A 14,142-nucleotide genomic window follows, 5' to 3' on the forward strand; every position below is an offset into this window, starting at 1 on the left:
AAGAACATGTATAAAGGACCCGTGGACAAAGCCAAAGGGGGGTAGGATTGCGGGTGGGACGTAGGGGTGGGAGGGCAGGGGAAAGTGGTGGGGAGAAAATGGAGACCACTGTACTTGAACAATAATAAAAAAAATAAAGTCTAAGTTCACAAAAAATAAAATAAAATATGACTTTGGTACTTGGTATGGAGCTTGTCCTGCTGCGTGAGGCTCTGCTGGACATGGTGGTCGTGTTTGAGGAATCCGTTTGGGCCCCCGGCCCGCAGTTGTTTCACCTAGACTCTCTGGCAGTGTTCCTGACCCCCCTCTCCCTCGAACCCACAGTTATCCTTGATTGCAGTCTGTTAGCTGCTATTCCCGTGTCAGTGTTTGTGCCACTCCAGGCTGCTCTCCACCGAGACCAGAGGGATCTTTGAGAAATGTAAATCAAAGCATGTCATTCCTCTCCCTAAAACCCCCGACTTTCAGATTTATGTAAGAATAAAAGTCCCAAATCCAAATTTCACCTCGGATCTCATTGTAACCTCTTTTCCCAGGTCAGTCCTCCTAAGCCATGGGGCCTGCCTTCAGTTTTTAAAACCCACCACTCTTTCTTACCTCCGTACTTTCATATGTGTCTGGATCATCATTTGGTGACCTCTGTCTCCTGCTCCCCTTACTTCCAACTTTCCCACCATCTACCCATAAGTTTTCACCTGACTGATTTATTGATTTATACTCAGCATTCAAATATGGCTTTAAATATCACCTCTCAAATATGGCTTTAAAGACCACCTCCCTTCTGGACCACAAATCTGAATTTAGTTGCCTACTATTTTCTATTCTTCTTCTCATAGCACTTACAGTTTTTCATTTTATTGTTATTTATTTTATATTTTTAATGCCATTCTTTTCTGCATGCTGGAAGATTTCATGGCCATATACCTCAATGTTTTGTTTATTGTTTGACCAGCACATAGTAGGTGCCCAATAAATTATTGTTGAATGAATGAATGAATAAAAGAAAAAAATAAATCGTGTAAATAATTAGAAAACATTCCAGAGAAAAAAGTTACAACTTTACTGTCACAAAAACGTATATTAAAGCATCTAATTTTAATCATATTAGTGAAATTATTTGAAGCTATAATTCTAATTTTCAGCTAAGATTTGGGGAAAAGGACACATTCGTGTAATCCACGAGGAAAGGCACCTTTTCTGTGTTCATTTGTGTTTGTGTATTAAATATTTATTGAATGAGTAAGAAAATTAATATAATCATGGGACGCAGTCTAGCTCAATGTATTTAAAACATCAAAGTGTTTTTATTGACCCAGATATCCACCTAAGAATTTGTCACAAGGAAGAGTCCTAAATATGGAAAAGGTTATATATTTAAAGATATTTTTCACAGTGTTATTTATAGGAGTAACACATTGGCAACCACCTAAATGCTCAGTAAAGAATGCCACGCTAGCTAAAGATAGTAAGTGTAAACACTAGATAGTATATGAGTAACCCAAATAGTAAAGATTGGGATAATATAATGACTTCAGAAATGTTTATATTATGAATGTACATAAAGGAACACTGAGTTTCATGACAATGTTTATAAATCCTACCCACAAGAAAAAAAGACTGGAAAGAAATATGTCATGTTGTTAATGGCTATGGGTGATTTCCTTCTCTTTAAAAAATTTTTTTTATATACATGCACAGATTTTATTTTTTGCAAGGGTTATACTTATATTAAATTATGGTGTAGCCTAGCTTGTATACTGAGCTTTAATTTCATTTTCAATAGGTTTAAATGAATCTCAATTCTTACATTTGTCATCAGTGAACTGAGAGGCTGCACGGTTTTGTTTTCATTAGGACGACCAGACCTTCGCCGGCAGTTCCCACACTCATCACGGCTTAGATCACTCGTCCTCTTGGCAGGACCGCAGTCACTTCCTGTCTAGTCCACGATTTTCACACTTCAACTGTGAGTAATTAAGTCCTGTACCCATTTTTAAATTGCATTTAAAAAGGAAATGCAGCTAATGGAAAGATTGAAATGTAAGGTTAGCACGTGATAGTAATAATCACATTGTGTGTCTGAAAGGGATTTCATGATGAATCATACAAATAATGCCCCCAATATTACAATATTACTCAATTTAGTACTGGTATACCTGAGGTTCCTTTTTTGTAGACCTTACCCTTATCAGAAAAACTTAAGATAAATCCCCCAAAGTAATAATCTTAAGTAAGCAAAATTTTTGTGTGGAGATCACTAGTAACTGTGGATGAGTGGACAAAGGAAGTTAGAGCATATCATAATAAAATCCAAATCATCAAAAAGTGGAAAATCTTTGCATAGAGCTATTCAAAAATATATAATCTTTTGCAATGAATAAGGATGTTAACACGATTACAGGCTACATTTCATACTGCGGATACAGTATAAATAAATGTTGATAGAACGTCATCCTCACCAACAAGATGTGAGCAGTCTGTTGCTGCAGGATACCACCTCCCACCACCCACTCCCGCCCCGTCCCTGCTCTACTTATTCTTCAAGTTTCAGCTTGTGTTTAATGCCCTTAAAAAAGCCGTGGAACTTAAAGTTTTAAGTATGGTTTCTGTTATGAGTGTGCACAATACATTATAATTTTTCTTTAAAACACTTCTGAGAATAATTATGGAGTTATTTGTTGTTTGAGTGACTTATTATTATTATTATTATTATTATTATTATTATTATTTTTACTGAGTCCTCCACTCACCAAAGAGTTAAATTCATGATGGTAGGTTCAATGTCTGTTCTGTTCACCACTGGTTCTTCAGCATCCCACGTGGTACTGGGCGCATAGTGAATGCTCAGTTAACATTAGATGAATGAGTATATGTGTTTTGTTTTTTTAGTTCACTTTTATCCAAACCATTGGGACTCAAGTGTTATTTAGTGGGTTATTTAAATAATCACATAGCTCTTTGATTTGCCATGAGCATAGAGTTTGTACATTAAATCTGACAATGCTCTTATTTTTGAAAAAAATCTAGATTGCTGTGAAATAAAATACCAAAATAAACCAGAAGGAAGTAGGTCAAATCCATAAGTGATCTCTCATTTTTGGCTGATTTATATTTATGGATTCATTGAATAAATATTTATCAGTTTCTGATAATGTTTTGCTTTTCATTACATCATGATTATTTTATTCCAAAAGCTAAGCATTTTTCCCCCGTCTTAACCATTTTTAGCAAGTGATTTTATATATCCACATAGACCCTCTGCTCTTTCAATCAGGCAGCCACCCATTCTTTTTTTTTTAATATTTTATTTACTTACTTATTTTTTTAGATAGAGGGGAAGGGAAGGAGAAAGAGAGGGAGAGGAACAGCAGTGTGTGGTTGCCTCTCATGAGTCCCCCACTGGGACCTGGCCTACAACCTAGGCATGTTCCCTGACTGGGAATCAAACCGGTGACCCTTTGCTTCACAGGCCCATGCTCATTTCACTGAGCTAAACCAGCCAGGGCAGGCAGCCACCCATTCTTGCAGATCACATCTCAGGCTGGTTTTGATACCTCAGGATCTAATATACATTGGCCTTTGAAAAAATTTTCATATTAAGAAACGGAACATTTTCTCAGGTCTGTGTGATATATGTAAACATAGAGGAGGAGGGTGGGGACAAAGGCCCGTCAGACATGCTGTCCCAGCCAGGAAGGCATTCAAGCACCCAGAAGTCAACAGCACCATGATATGAGCTCAGCAGTCATTGCTCCGCTCGTGTTGAATTTTGCCGTTGCGACTTTAGTAAGGCTCCCCAAAAAGGCACCTGGAAGAAAGTGGTTAGAAGGCATTAGGGGGAAAACATCCAGACTTCTAGAATTTTATTTACTGTAATGACAGGCAGTGAGAGAAACTGTATTCAGCTTTCCACTCAGTAACATTTCAAGAGCAGCCATGGTCATTTCTCAAAGATAGATTCCTCACAGGCAGCCATTCATTCCTCCAGAATACAGTTAAATAAGAACAGGAAAAAAATCACTGAGGACATAACTAGGATTAAAAATGGTTGTTTTCTACATTGTAAAAAAAATAGCTTCAAAAGTAAATCTCCTTCTGCCCTGGCTGTAGCTCAGTGGATTGAGCGCAGGCCTGCGAACCAGACGATCGCAGTGCGATTCCCACTCAGGGCTCATCCCTTGGGTTGCAGGCCCCTTCCCAGCAGGGGATGCACGAGAGGCAACCATACACTGATATTTCTCTCCCTCTCTCCTTCCCTTCCCCTCTAAAGATAAATAAATAACAAATTAAATTAAATTTTAAATGAAGTCTATTTTTTAAAAAAGTAAATCTTTTTTTTAGTTTACTGTATTGATACACTATTTAATTAATTCATTAATTCATAGCCTTGTTTTAAACTTCTTTTTGACAAATTTGTTTATGATTTTTCTCACATACCTACCTAAATGTTTCCTAGGATACTTGTAAAATTTAATCATAGACACCTTATTCTTAACATTTTTATGTTATTGAATTAAACTTATTCATAGAAATTACATTTATTTTGATTTGCTTTTCTGATGAAACTTGAATTTTCTATATATTTTTCATAATGTGGTATTTTAGAAGTGGATTAGAAGCACCCTGAATACATCTCCATTTTTGTATGGAGATATATTCACAAACAGCATCAGCTTATTTGTAGAAATTGTTCTGTAATTTTTCTTTAACCTCCTTTTAAACTTCTAAAATTACAAAGGAGAGATGTCAATGCCAACAAAGAGAAAAACAGTGCCCCCAGTAAATTTATGATACAGAGAATTGAAGTTGTCTTTAAAAGTGTCATTAATGCCCTCATAGGTATGAGAGAAAATATTACACCCATTAAAAATAAAAGCAGAATGCTAAGAAAAAGGAACACAAGAGGTCTCACAAACTTAAAATATGTTAAACTAGAAAGGTGAAAAACAAAGTTGAAAAAAATCACAAAAAAAAAGTAGACCAAAAAAAAAAAAAAGAATGGAGCAATGGGAGAGAAAAGATAAGATATTGAGTTGGCCAAAAAGTCCATTACATTCTCTTCCGTAAAAGACACATTTTTCATTTTTACCAATTACTCTATTGATTTGGATATTTTGGGTATGTTGGCTATCTTCTGTGTGGTATAACATTGGTTGTCCTCAATTAATAACTCGATTTTATCACTATCAACTTCAACTGGTCTACCTACCGGACATGGACCATTGCCCATCGAGAAATCACCAGTGTGAAACTTCACAAATGACTTTTGACACATTTGATTAGTTATAACACCTTCTCCATACACCGCACAAATCTTTCTTTGCATTTCAGTTGCATTTTTAGCCTTCTTGAAATAATAAAGCATAATATGCCAACAATATTGCACATTTTCTTTCTTCTTCAGTGTTAAAATGGCTACCCAAATTTTCACCCATGTTGATAAGTTTCTTTTAAATGCACATTGATGTGACATCTCTCACAATACAATCTAACAAAATTGTTTCAAATGAAGTTAAAGACAACTAAGCATTGCTAGAACCATCACAGGGGAAAAAAAGTCAAATGAACTTTTTGGCCAACCCAATATTTAGAAAATCAGTTCAAGAGAGATTATACCTCACTAGTGAGAGTCTTAGGATAAGAGAACAGAGAAAGCAGACGACGGCCAGAAGAGGTCAGGCTTTCCAGGCCCACCCGACAAGACCTGTTGCACTGCTGGCTTCCAGAGACTCTCCTTCACCCTCTTCCTGTGATGATGCCCATGGATCCCAGGCCCTGCGCCTTTCTCTGCTTGTTTCAACGAAAGGGGCTCTGGCTGGTGTGACTCAGTGGATTGAGTGCCAGCCTGTGAACCAAAGGGCCACTGGTTTGATTCCCAGTCAGGGCACCTGCCTGGGTTGCAGGCTGGGTCCCTGGTGGGGGGCACGTGAGAGGCAACCACACACTGATATTTGTTTCCCTCTCTTTCTCCCTCCTTTCCCCTCTCTCTAAAAGTAAATAAATAATATCTTTTTTAAAAAAAGAAAGGGAGGTGAATGTTTTGTCTTTGTATTTCTGAAAATGGATTTCTTTTCCAGTTAGTGAAAACTTTGAGTGGTTATAAAATTTTAGGTTGAAAATGACTTCTGATTGCACTATTATTTTTCAAAATCCAGTGTTGCTGTTGAAAACTTCTTGTCCTTATTGTTGGACTCCTACTCCTTTGAAGTAATCTTCTCTATCACCACTAACTACTTACGCAGCTCGGGGAACTTCTAGGATCTTTTTAACCCCACTGAGTTTTGTAATGATATGCCTGCCTGTGGGTCTTGTCTTATTTACTTTACGAGCTACTTACTGGGTGGGCCCTTTTAATCTGGGTGCTCATCTTCTGTTCTATCATATTGAAGGAAGAAAGGAAAGATTCCATCAGAAAGTCTTTGAGAAATAAGCACAGAAAAGAATGGATAGATTATTTGCTCCAGTTGAGCACTTCAGAAACAAACCGCTAATGGAAATACAGCAGATCTCATTGAGCTATTAGAAACAATTGGGGGGGGGGGGGTCATAGAGAAAGAGCAAATAAAAAACAAAAATATAACATGAGTCAACTAATAATTCCAGGGAAGAAATTGAGCAAGAAAAGAAACATTTTTATAGTATACCTATTAAGTTTGTGTGAGCTGTATTTACATAGTCGTAGTAATATAAATACTCACTATTGACATAACTTAAAGTTCAGATGTAACTATATAGGGAGAATGGGGTGGGTGGGTGTGGAGAGGTCTAAAAATGATAAATCAGAAAATAGCAATATAAGCTTCTTTTATTTACAAAAATCAGAGTAAATAGAGAAAAATAAGTCTAAGAGATGATTGTGGTTGACTGTAGGGAGCAGGATTGTGGGGTTGGGAAGGATGGGGCAAGAGACTGCAGTATTTCCACAATATGTAGCCCTTTGGTGCTACTTGATATATTTATGATGTATACCAAGGCTAAAAAAGGAATCTTATTAAAATAAAATGCTATGAAGAAAGGCCTAGCTTGTGTGTCTGACTAGCAAGTGTTTGATTTTTGTATTAACTTCTGAACATGAAAGGCATGGTTTGGAACTTTGCAGCAGATGGACCTGTACGGAGACATGAGGAGTGGACCACTGTAGGGGCTGAGGCGGGCACGATGAGTTCACGAGCCTGCAGGATGGGCGCCTTTTCTCTCGACTGGGATCTGCACTGGATGAGACCCTGTTGTCTATGCTGCACACGCTGAGGCGTTCATTCTGCTGACTTCAGTGCCCTGTCAAACTGACCAAACTGAAGCGTAGAATCACTGACCATGGAAAAAAACAAAGGAAATGGGAAAAGACTGCATAATTTGTGGTCTCTGAAATGATCCAGCATTAATGAAAGTTTGTTTTAAGTAGTAATTTATGTCAGCTTTGTGTAGTTCAGGTCAATTCAAGAAAAGGTAGATTCCTTTTGCCAGGAGGAAGGGGAGAAATGTATAAATTGTAAGTTTATATTACCATTGGAAATGGGAACACAGAAATCCATTATTTCGAGCCATGATTACTACCAAATTTATCCTGGCTGGCTAGAAGTCATGGCCATGACTCAGGACACTCTTTCAGAAGACTTGGATTCCATTACCTTCAGCCTGTAGACAGTGGGGGCTTAGTAAGAGAGACTCATAATGCCAGCTTTTGAAACTGTCATTTTTACTTTTTATAAGTAGTGACTGACCACTAGTCTCCCATGTGTAGCTCCTTTTAGGCTAAAGGAACGCACTTCAGGACAGGCCTTCAGACCAGACTCAAGTGAGGTCTGTAGTGATGTGATAACTTCTCCAATTCTCGAGTCTTTTGAGATTAACATGCTTGGTGGTTGTGGAGTTGGTACCTCTAAACTGAGTTGTAAAAACACATGCTGATTGCAAATCTTTGGTAATTCTAAAACTGTTGTAAATAATGTTTATTGTAGGAAATAAATGATCCCCAAAAGACCGGACTGATTTTTCATAGGGGAAAAACGTTATCTGAGGATTATTATGGGCATTGGAAGTGAATCATGCCTATTAATTTAACCAGACAGTCTCAGAAAAGCAAATCAATGAAAGTTGCTAAAAAAAGAACTCTGTTTCACTTTCTCACCTCAGTTTTCATTGCTATAAAAGGAAAAGAAAAGTTAAGTATTCTCAGTTCGTGTGATGAGGTGCCTGTCGTGGCAGTTTAAGTCCCTCGGATGAAAAACAGTTTCTCCACAAGAACATCACACTCTTTTCACTTCTGCATTGTACTTCAGGATCCACCCAGCTGACTCTGAATAGACACTTCACATGTAGTCTGTCTTCAAATTTGTGGAATAAAATGCCCAGGGTTTATGGCAAGAAAAATGTTACAGTACTGATAAGAAAAAATGTTTTATTTTGGAGGAATGACTTTTTTAATTTCATGACAGCATAGCGTTTTTATCTCTCCATTTTATAGGTTCATTTTACATGATAGGGATTTTTTTGTTTGACTATATTTTCCCTGACCAGTTAGTGCCAGAGATTTTTATATAGTTGTGTTCTGATTATTGCAGTTTGACAAGGTATTTTCTAGAAAGCAACTGGAAATTTCCCAACAGGCTATCTCTTAAAAATTCCGTAAGATATTCATTTGTTCAGACAACATTTACTAAGAGGTCATGCACGAAGCTCTCTGTTTGGCTCAGAGGGTTATAGCAGTGAACTGGACAAACAGGGTCACCTCATCTCATGGAGGGAATAGGTAGTAAAGAAGTAAACGATTTAACATGGTGATTGGTGGAATCAGGATAAAATGGTAGAAGATACCTGGAACAGGACTGCTACTTTAAATTGGTGACCCGGAGGTGTCTTTCTGAGGAGGTTACCACTGAGTTGAGTGAGACCTGAATGGCAAGAAACAGCAGCCGCAGCAGCTGAGTTAAAACTGAACTGGAAGAGGGAGCAGTGCAAGCGCAAGGGACCCAGAGAAGAAAGGGACATGATCTAGAGAGAGGGGACACTGAGCAAGTGAGTGAGAGAGAGAGAGAGAGAGAGGAGAGAGAGAGAGGAGGTCCCAGTGGAGCTAAAGTCAGATGTTTGGATTGTATTCTGTTTGCTGGGATGCCACGGGGTAAGGTGGGGTGGGGGTGTGGGGAAGGCGGAGAAGGACCTAATCTGATTTAGCTCTGACTGCAGCGTGGAGAAAGGGGCAAGACGAAACAGGGAAAGAGAGAATGGTGGCTTGGGCCCGGGTGACGGTGATAGAGATGGTGTCAAGCAGAAGAACTCGGGTGAATTTGGAGGCATAACCATCAGAACTTACTCCTAGATTGGATGGGTGAACAGGCAGGACATAGGAAGGAAGGGACCAAGATCTGAGAAACTAGGTGACTGAGTATGTCATTTTCTGAGATGGAGAAAAGTACGGGACGGGCTGGCATCAGAGATGAGAAATCACACAGGAAGATTTCACATAGTTGGAACTCATAAGAAATGTGAAGAGGTGGTAGAAAACAAGTGAAGACTCCAAATCTAGCCTCAATTTCCTTTTGTGTAACAAAGTATTTTCTATAAAAAGGAGTTGTTCCAGATTTCTCCCTCTAAAATTCCGTGTGTGCTTTATATCATTATGTACTGACCACACACATCTTCCATTCTCAGATACTTCAAATCCACCTCCCCCAAATTAAATCACATGAATGTTTTATTAAAATATAATAAACTGATTGAATTTATTCTTACATTGAAGGTCTGTTAGGCTGTGTAAAATTTACAGGACACCAGATGAAATTGATGATTTCATATAGTTATTCAGCCCATGGATTGCATTCAGCTGAGTTTATTTCTCTTTCTTCCTCTCTTTCTTTCTCTCTCTCTCTCTCTTTTTTTTTACCTCACCAGCGTTTACCACAAGAATGTCTGCTCCCAATTCACCTTCAATCAAGGAAGACACAACAAGATTACCAATGGATGGAACAAGTCTACGATCCAAAAAGGAGGAGTACGAAAGCAAAACAAGCAAAATGTGATTAGTTGCTTTACATGAGTGTTTTACAAATAATAGCGTATCCACCCTTGCTGCAACCTGGCCCACATTATCAAGCAGACATATCTGAAGTTTATGCTCTTCAGCATTGCCAAACATCAACTAAGATAACGATACAGTTGGTCCTTGTGAAAGATAAATTAAACTAATCCAAATGATATCAGCTCGTGAATGACTTACAACTAACTTATTGGCAACTTACACCAGCAGAGAAAGTGATATTTTCACTTTGCATTTTGTTTTTCAGGTGTGGTCAGTCACATCTTTCCAACCAAAACTCAGATTTATCATTGAAGTCTTTCAAAACTGACTGGCTAAAAAGGAGGAAAATGAATTCCCCTTGAGGCAGAATTTGCCAGCACTTTAGATTCAGGGAGTATTTATATACAATTGATTTTTTAAAAGTGCTTTCTTCCTAATAAATTATCATGTGTTATAACATGCCATGGAAATATGCAAATATAATATTAGCTCACTTTATAAATGCTCAGGATTGTTAAATTCATCATTGAAGCAGTCTATTACTACATGCAGTATCTCAACATTATTTCCAATCACCCATATTAAATAGCAATAAAGAATTTAATTTATGATGCTATCTGAATTATAGAGCACTGTAGAGAATTCATTGCACAATTTATTTATTTGTCTTTTTGTGGCCAAATATCCCACTGTGATCACTTCAGTTGTGTCCTGGACCATCTTTGGTTTACTCTGACCGAAATCATAGTACCAAACTCCTGTGTCCATGAGATTGCTCTGCAGGACTCCTCATATCGTTTGGTACCATCCGTCCCCTTTCAGCGTCTGAGCTTTTCCAACATCAGGGTGTCTTTAAGAACTTATCTTCGTTACACACTGATGTACCAGTGGAGAAGGATTTCTATTCAGTGCCAAGTAAGGGTAAACATCCAGGCACTAAGTCGTCATTGGGTCATGGTGGGAAAATTCTGCACAGAGGCAAGGACAATAAAGCAATACCTTCCTAATGTGTATCACATTTTGTGTTTGTTAGATTCCTCATCTGTCATAAGAGGCTTCTGTTGTCTCTCAAGATATGTCTTCCTAACTTAGAATATTTGAATGTGCAGAAGGCGTGACACTCTCGTTCTGTGAACATGAAGGCTACAGTTACCACAGAAGATGAAGCTGTTTGATGCCCCCAAATTACATAATGCAAACTACATAGCCTCTGAGAGTATAGACATGTGTGTTATCATTTATTCATTCCCTAAACCTTTCATTGAGTTCTTACTAGAGGCCAGTTATTGTGCTAGGAAGGAAAAAAAAACATAAAAGGTGTTCACGTTCCAAATTTAGTTTGGCATGAGGAATTACGTGGAAAAGGGGTGATGTGCCCAGGCTAGCTGGCAAAATTCTGGATTAAACATTAAAGAGGTTTGGTTTGGTTTTGTCTAATCTCAGGACTTCAGGCCGTTAATGTGCTTATGAGCACTATGAGGTTTTAGCAAGAAGAGTCTTTTTTTGAAGGAGCATCTCATACCCTGGTACAGCACGTAACCTCTGTCACTCTCTGGTGATATCTGGGCTGTTAAGAAATTGTGTCAGTGTTGTCACTGCTGTGTTGACCAATATCACAGTATGTTGTCTCCTTGGATCTGGGGAGAAAATTAACAGGTTTTATTCAAACCCTACAGATAACAGATGAAAAGCTTCACTTTAATGTATTAGTAGGAACTTCACCCGGTATATTCTGTTTAATAGGAACTGATTTAAACCATTATTAGCACATCTGTGGTCATTTAAAAAAATTATGTTAGGATAGTTAGACCTGAAAGTTTAAGGTAACTCAGATTATTTACTTGGCAAACCCTTGAAAACATGTTAGCTGATGGTTTTATAACAGAATGGAGAGAGATCTTATGAAAGACCTTTTTAAATCTGAAAAATAAAATAAAGCCAGTATGTCACATTATTGAAGGCCTTACCCTACTTACTTGTGGGTGAATAGAGGTGTCTGACTTTAAATGTGAAACACACAAGAACTTCAAAGGCAAAGTCAATTTTTTGTGAGCAGCGTGTTGAAATTCCTTGGCCCTCTGTTTATATGGAATTAAATCCAAGGACCTGTCTTCTTGGAAGATTTTTCCTATCTCTTGCAATCCTATAAGCTGGAGTTAAAAACCAAAAGGAATGCTAAGAAAACACTAATAGCCTGATTCGTACATTTCAAAGCCAGCAACTGTCCCTCCCCTACTCGCCCCTCTGGCAGCAGAGTGTGTGATGTCAGCCCCATCTGAGTGGAGGCTGGTCAGCCATATTGCTGGTAGCCCTGGGACACTGGATGGGATAATAAGCTTTATTCTTACAACGAGACTGGTCCAAGACTTAATTTGGAGACTGACTTTTTTGGTTTAATAATTTTGAATCTTCTGGCCATCTTTCTCTCTAAACTTACTAAGCTTCCACTGAAGTTACTGAAGGCCACAGAGGGGAGAAACAGCTGGGAGAAATCTGGTGTGATGTTTTTCCCATTGGCTAAGGTCATCATTACTTCCTAGTTTAGTAGTGTCTGATTTGAAGGTGGGAAACAACTTATATAACATCTTACACAGCCAGTTTCCCAGAACCAGTGACTTGTCTTCTTAGCATTAACACATTTTTTACTCATAAAGAGATAAAATCTGTAGCTTAACAAAACAGTGTAAGGCATTTGGATTTAAAGGTTACATGGATTAAAAAGTGCCTACCTACTTAGCTAAGAAAACAATTAACCCCATTTTTCTTCATTTTTCTCCTTTCAACTATGGTAAATACATTTTCCATACCTTGAGTCAGTGATATGTAAGGTGCATTTAGAGTCACAGTAATTGTTATGTTTTTTCTGATCTGTATTGAACCTCATAGTTAAATGACAAATGCTCTTTTACGTGGGACCAAATTCTTACATATAGTTATATGGTAAATTTTTCAGCAAACTCTTTTTGTAGGAAGGGGCAAATATTTCCAAATTGTTTTACTCAGGATTTGTGCTGTAATCCCAACTACTCGTGATACGGTAGCCAAGAACCCGAATGGTCATTCAGTGATTCCTTTTCTAAGATTCTTCCACCGCTCCGCAAACAAACTGTCCCAGTATTTTCTCTCCATTCAAAGCAAAACAGAAAATTTGTGATTTTCATGGCCTTAAAATGAGGAAGCTGTCCTCACGAAAGCATCTGGTTTTCTTGGATCAAAACTAAACCGTGAACCTTAAGCTGGAAAGTAAATTTGGGAAAGTTTGTATATAAAGACATTTCATGCACTAAAGTTCAATATAAAAATAGTTACGTCTTTCAGCTTTTAAGTTCTCAAATATTTAGCAATAAAAACATATCAACTTATCCCTATTTGAGAAAAGAAATTTAAACCATGAAAGATTCCATTTAGTTTCACTTCCGTACAAAACACGACACATCTAGTTCAAGGCCAGGAAAAATGCTTACATCTAGAAGCAGAACTGTGGATTCCAAGCCCCCAGACAAATTTCACAGGTCTCCCATGATTGTGATTAGTAACAAAGTGAACCAATCTGCTCTGCTCTGGTGAAACCAGCCGACCTTCAAGCTCTAACCACCCCTACTGTTGACCTCCGAAGTCCAGTAGTTCTAGAGCCCACAACAAAAAGGCAGACTGGGGCATCTGCATATCTGTCGGGACCAGCCAATTAGGAAAGGGTTTAAACGTCACATGTCTTTTACTACTCTCACAGTTGAAACTCTAAGAATACCTTCATAGCTGGGTATCTTTTCTCTGTAACATAGCTCGTAACATGTGGTACAAAGTCATGTGACAACTATGTGTGTTGAACTTGTTGCCTTGCTCTCTGTAGGAGTCTACTGAATTTCTAAACATAGTATGTTAGTTTCCTTTCAGGAGGATAGTTAAAGCAATATATAATCCAATGAACTCTTTCTCTCAAAAGGTAGATAGAATCTTATGCTGTTGAGCTTATAAGTGAGAAATGGGGAAAAAAAGGCCACTAAAGCCAAAATAAAGCCATGCCACATTGATCTTAATAGAATAGTAGTTCTAACAACAATGTCCTCTGTGTTAAAAAGTCGAAGTTGCACTGTTTGCTTTTCCTGGTGTTTCTATAATTGGCAGAT

General features: G+C 38.0%; 1 protein-coding gene across 10 annotated transcripts in view; it reads left to right on the plus strand.

Annotated features, from left to right (window-relative positions):
• Window positions 1-10,193, plus strand: part of CEP128 (centrosomal protein 128) — a 363,215-nt gene extending 353,022 nt beyond the window's left edge. For all 10 annotated transcript variants that reach the window (XM_037031444.1, XM_037031446.1, XM_037031449.1 and 7 more), the window contains 2 exons: window positions 1,855-1,966; window positions 9,889-10,193. In XM_037031444.1, coding sequence (XP_036887339.1) covers window positions 1,855-1,966; window positions 9,889-10,016 — 240 coding nt within the window. In that variant the 3' untranslated portion in view covers window positions 10,017-10,193. The remainder of the gene's footprint in view (window positions 1-1,854; window positions 1,967-9,888) is intronic.
• The last annotated feature ends 3,949 nt before the right edge of the window (window positions 10,194-14,142 follow it).

The sequence above is a fragment of the Sturnira hondurensis genome, unplaced genomic scaffold (assembly GCF_014824575.4).
Source record: "Sturnira hondurensis isolate 20B ecotype Veracruz unplaced genomic scaffold, ASM1482457v3 Scaffold0021143, whole genome shotgun sequence".
Lineage (NCBI taxonomy): Eukaryota > Metazoa > Chordata > Mammalia > Chiroptera > Phyllostomidae > Sturnira > Sturnira hondurensis.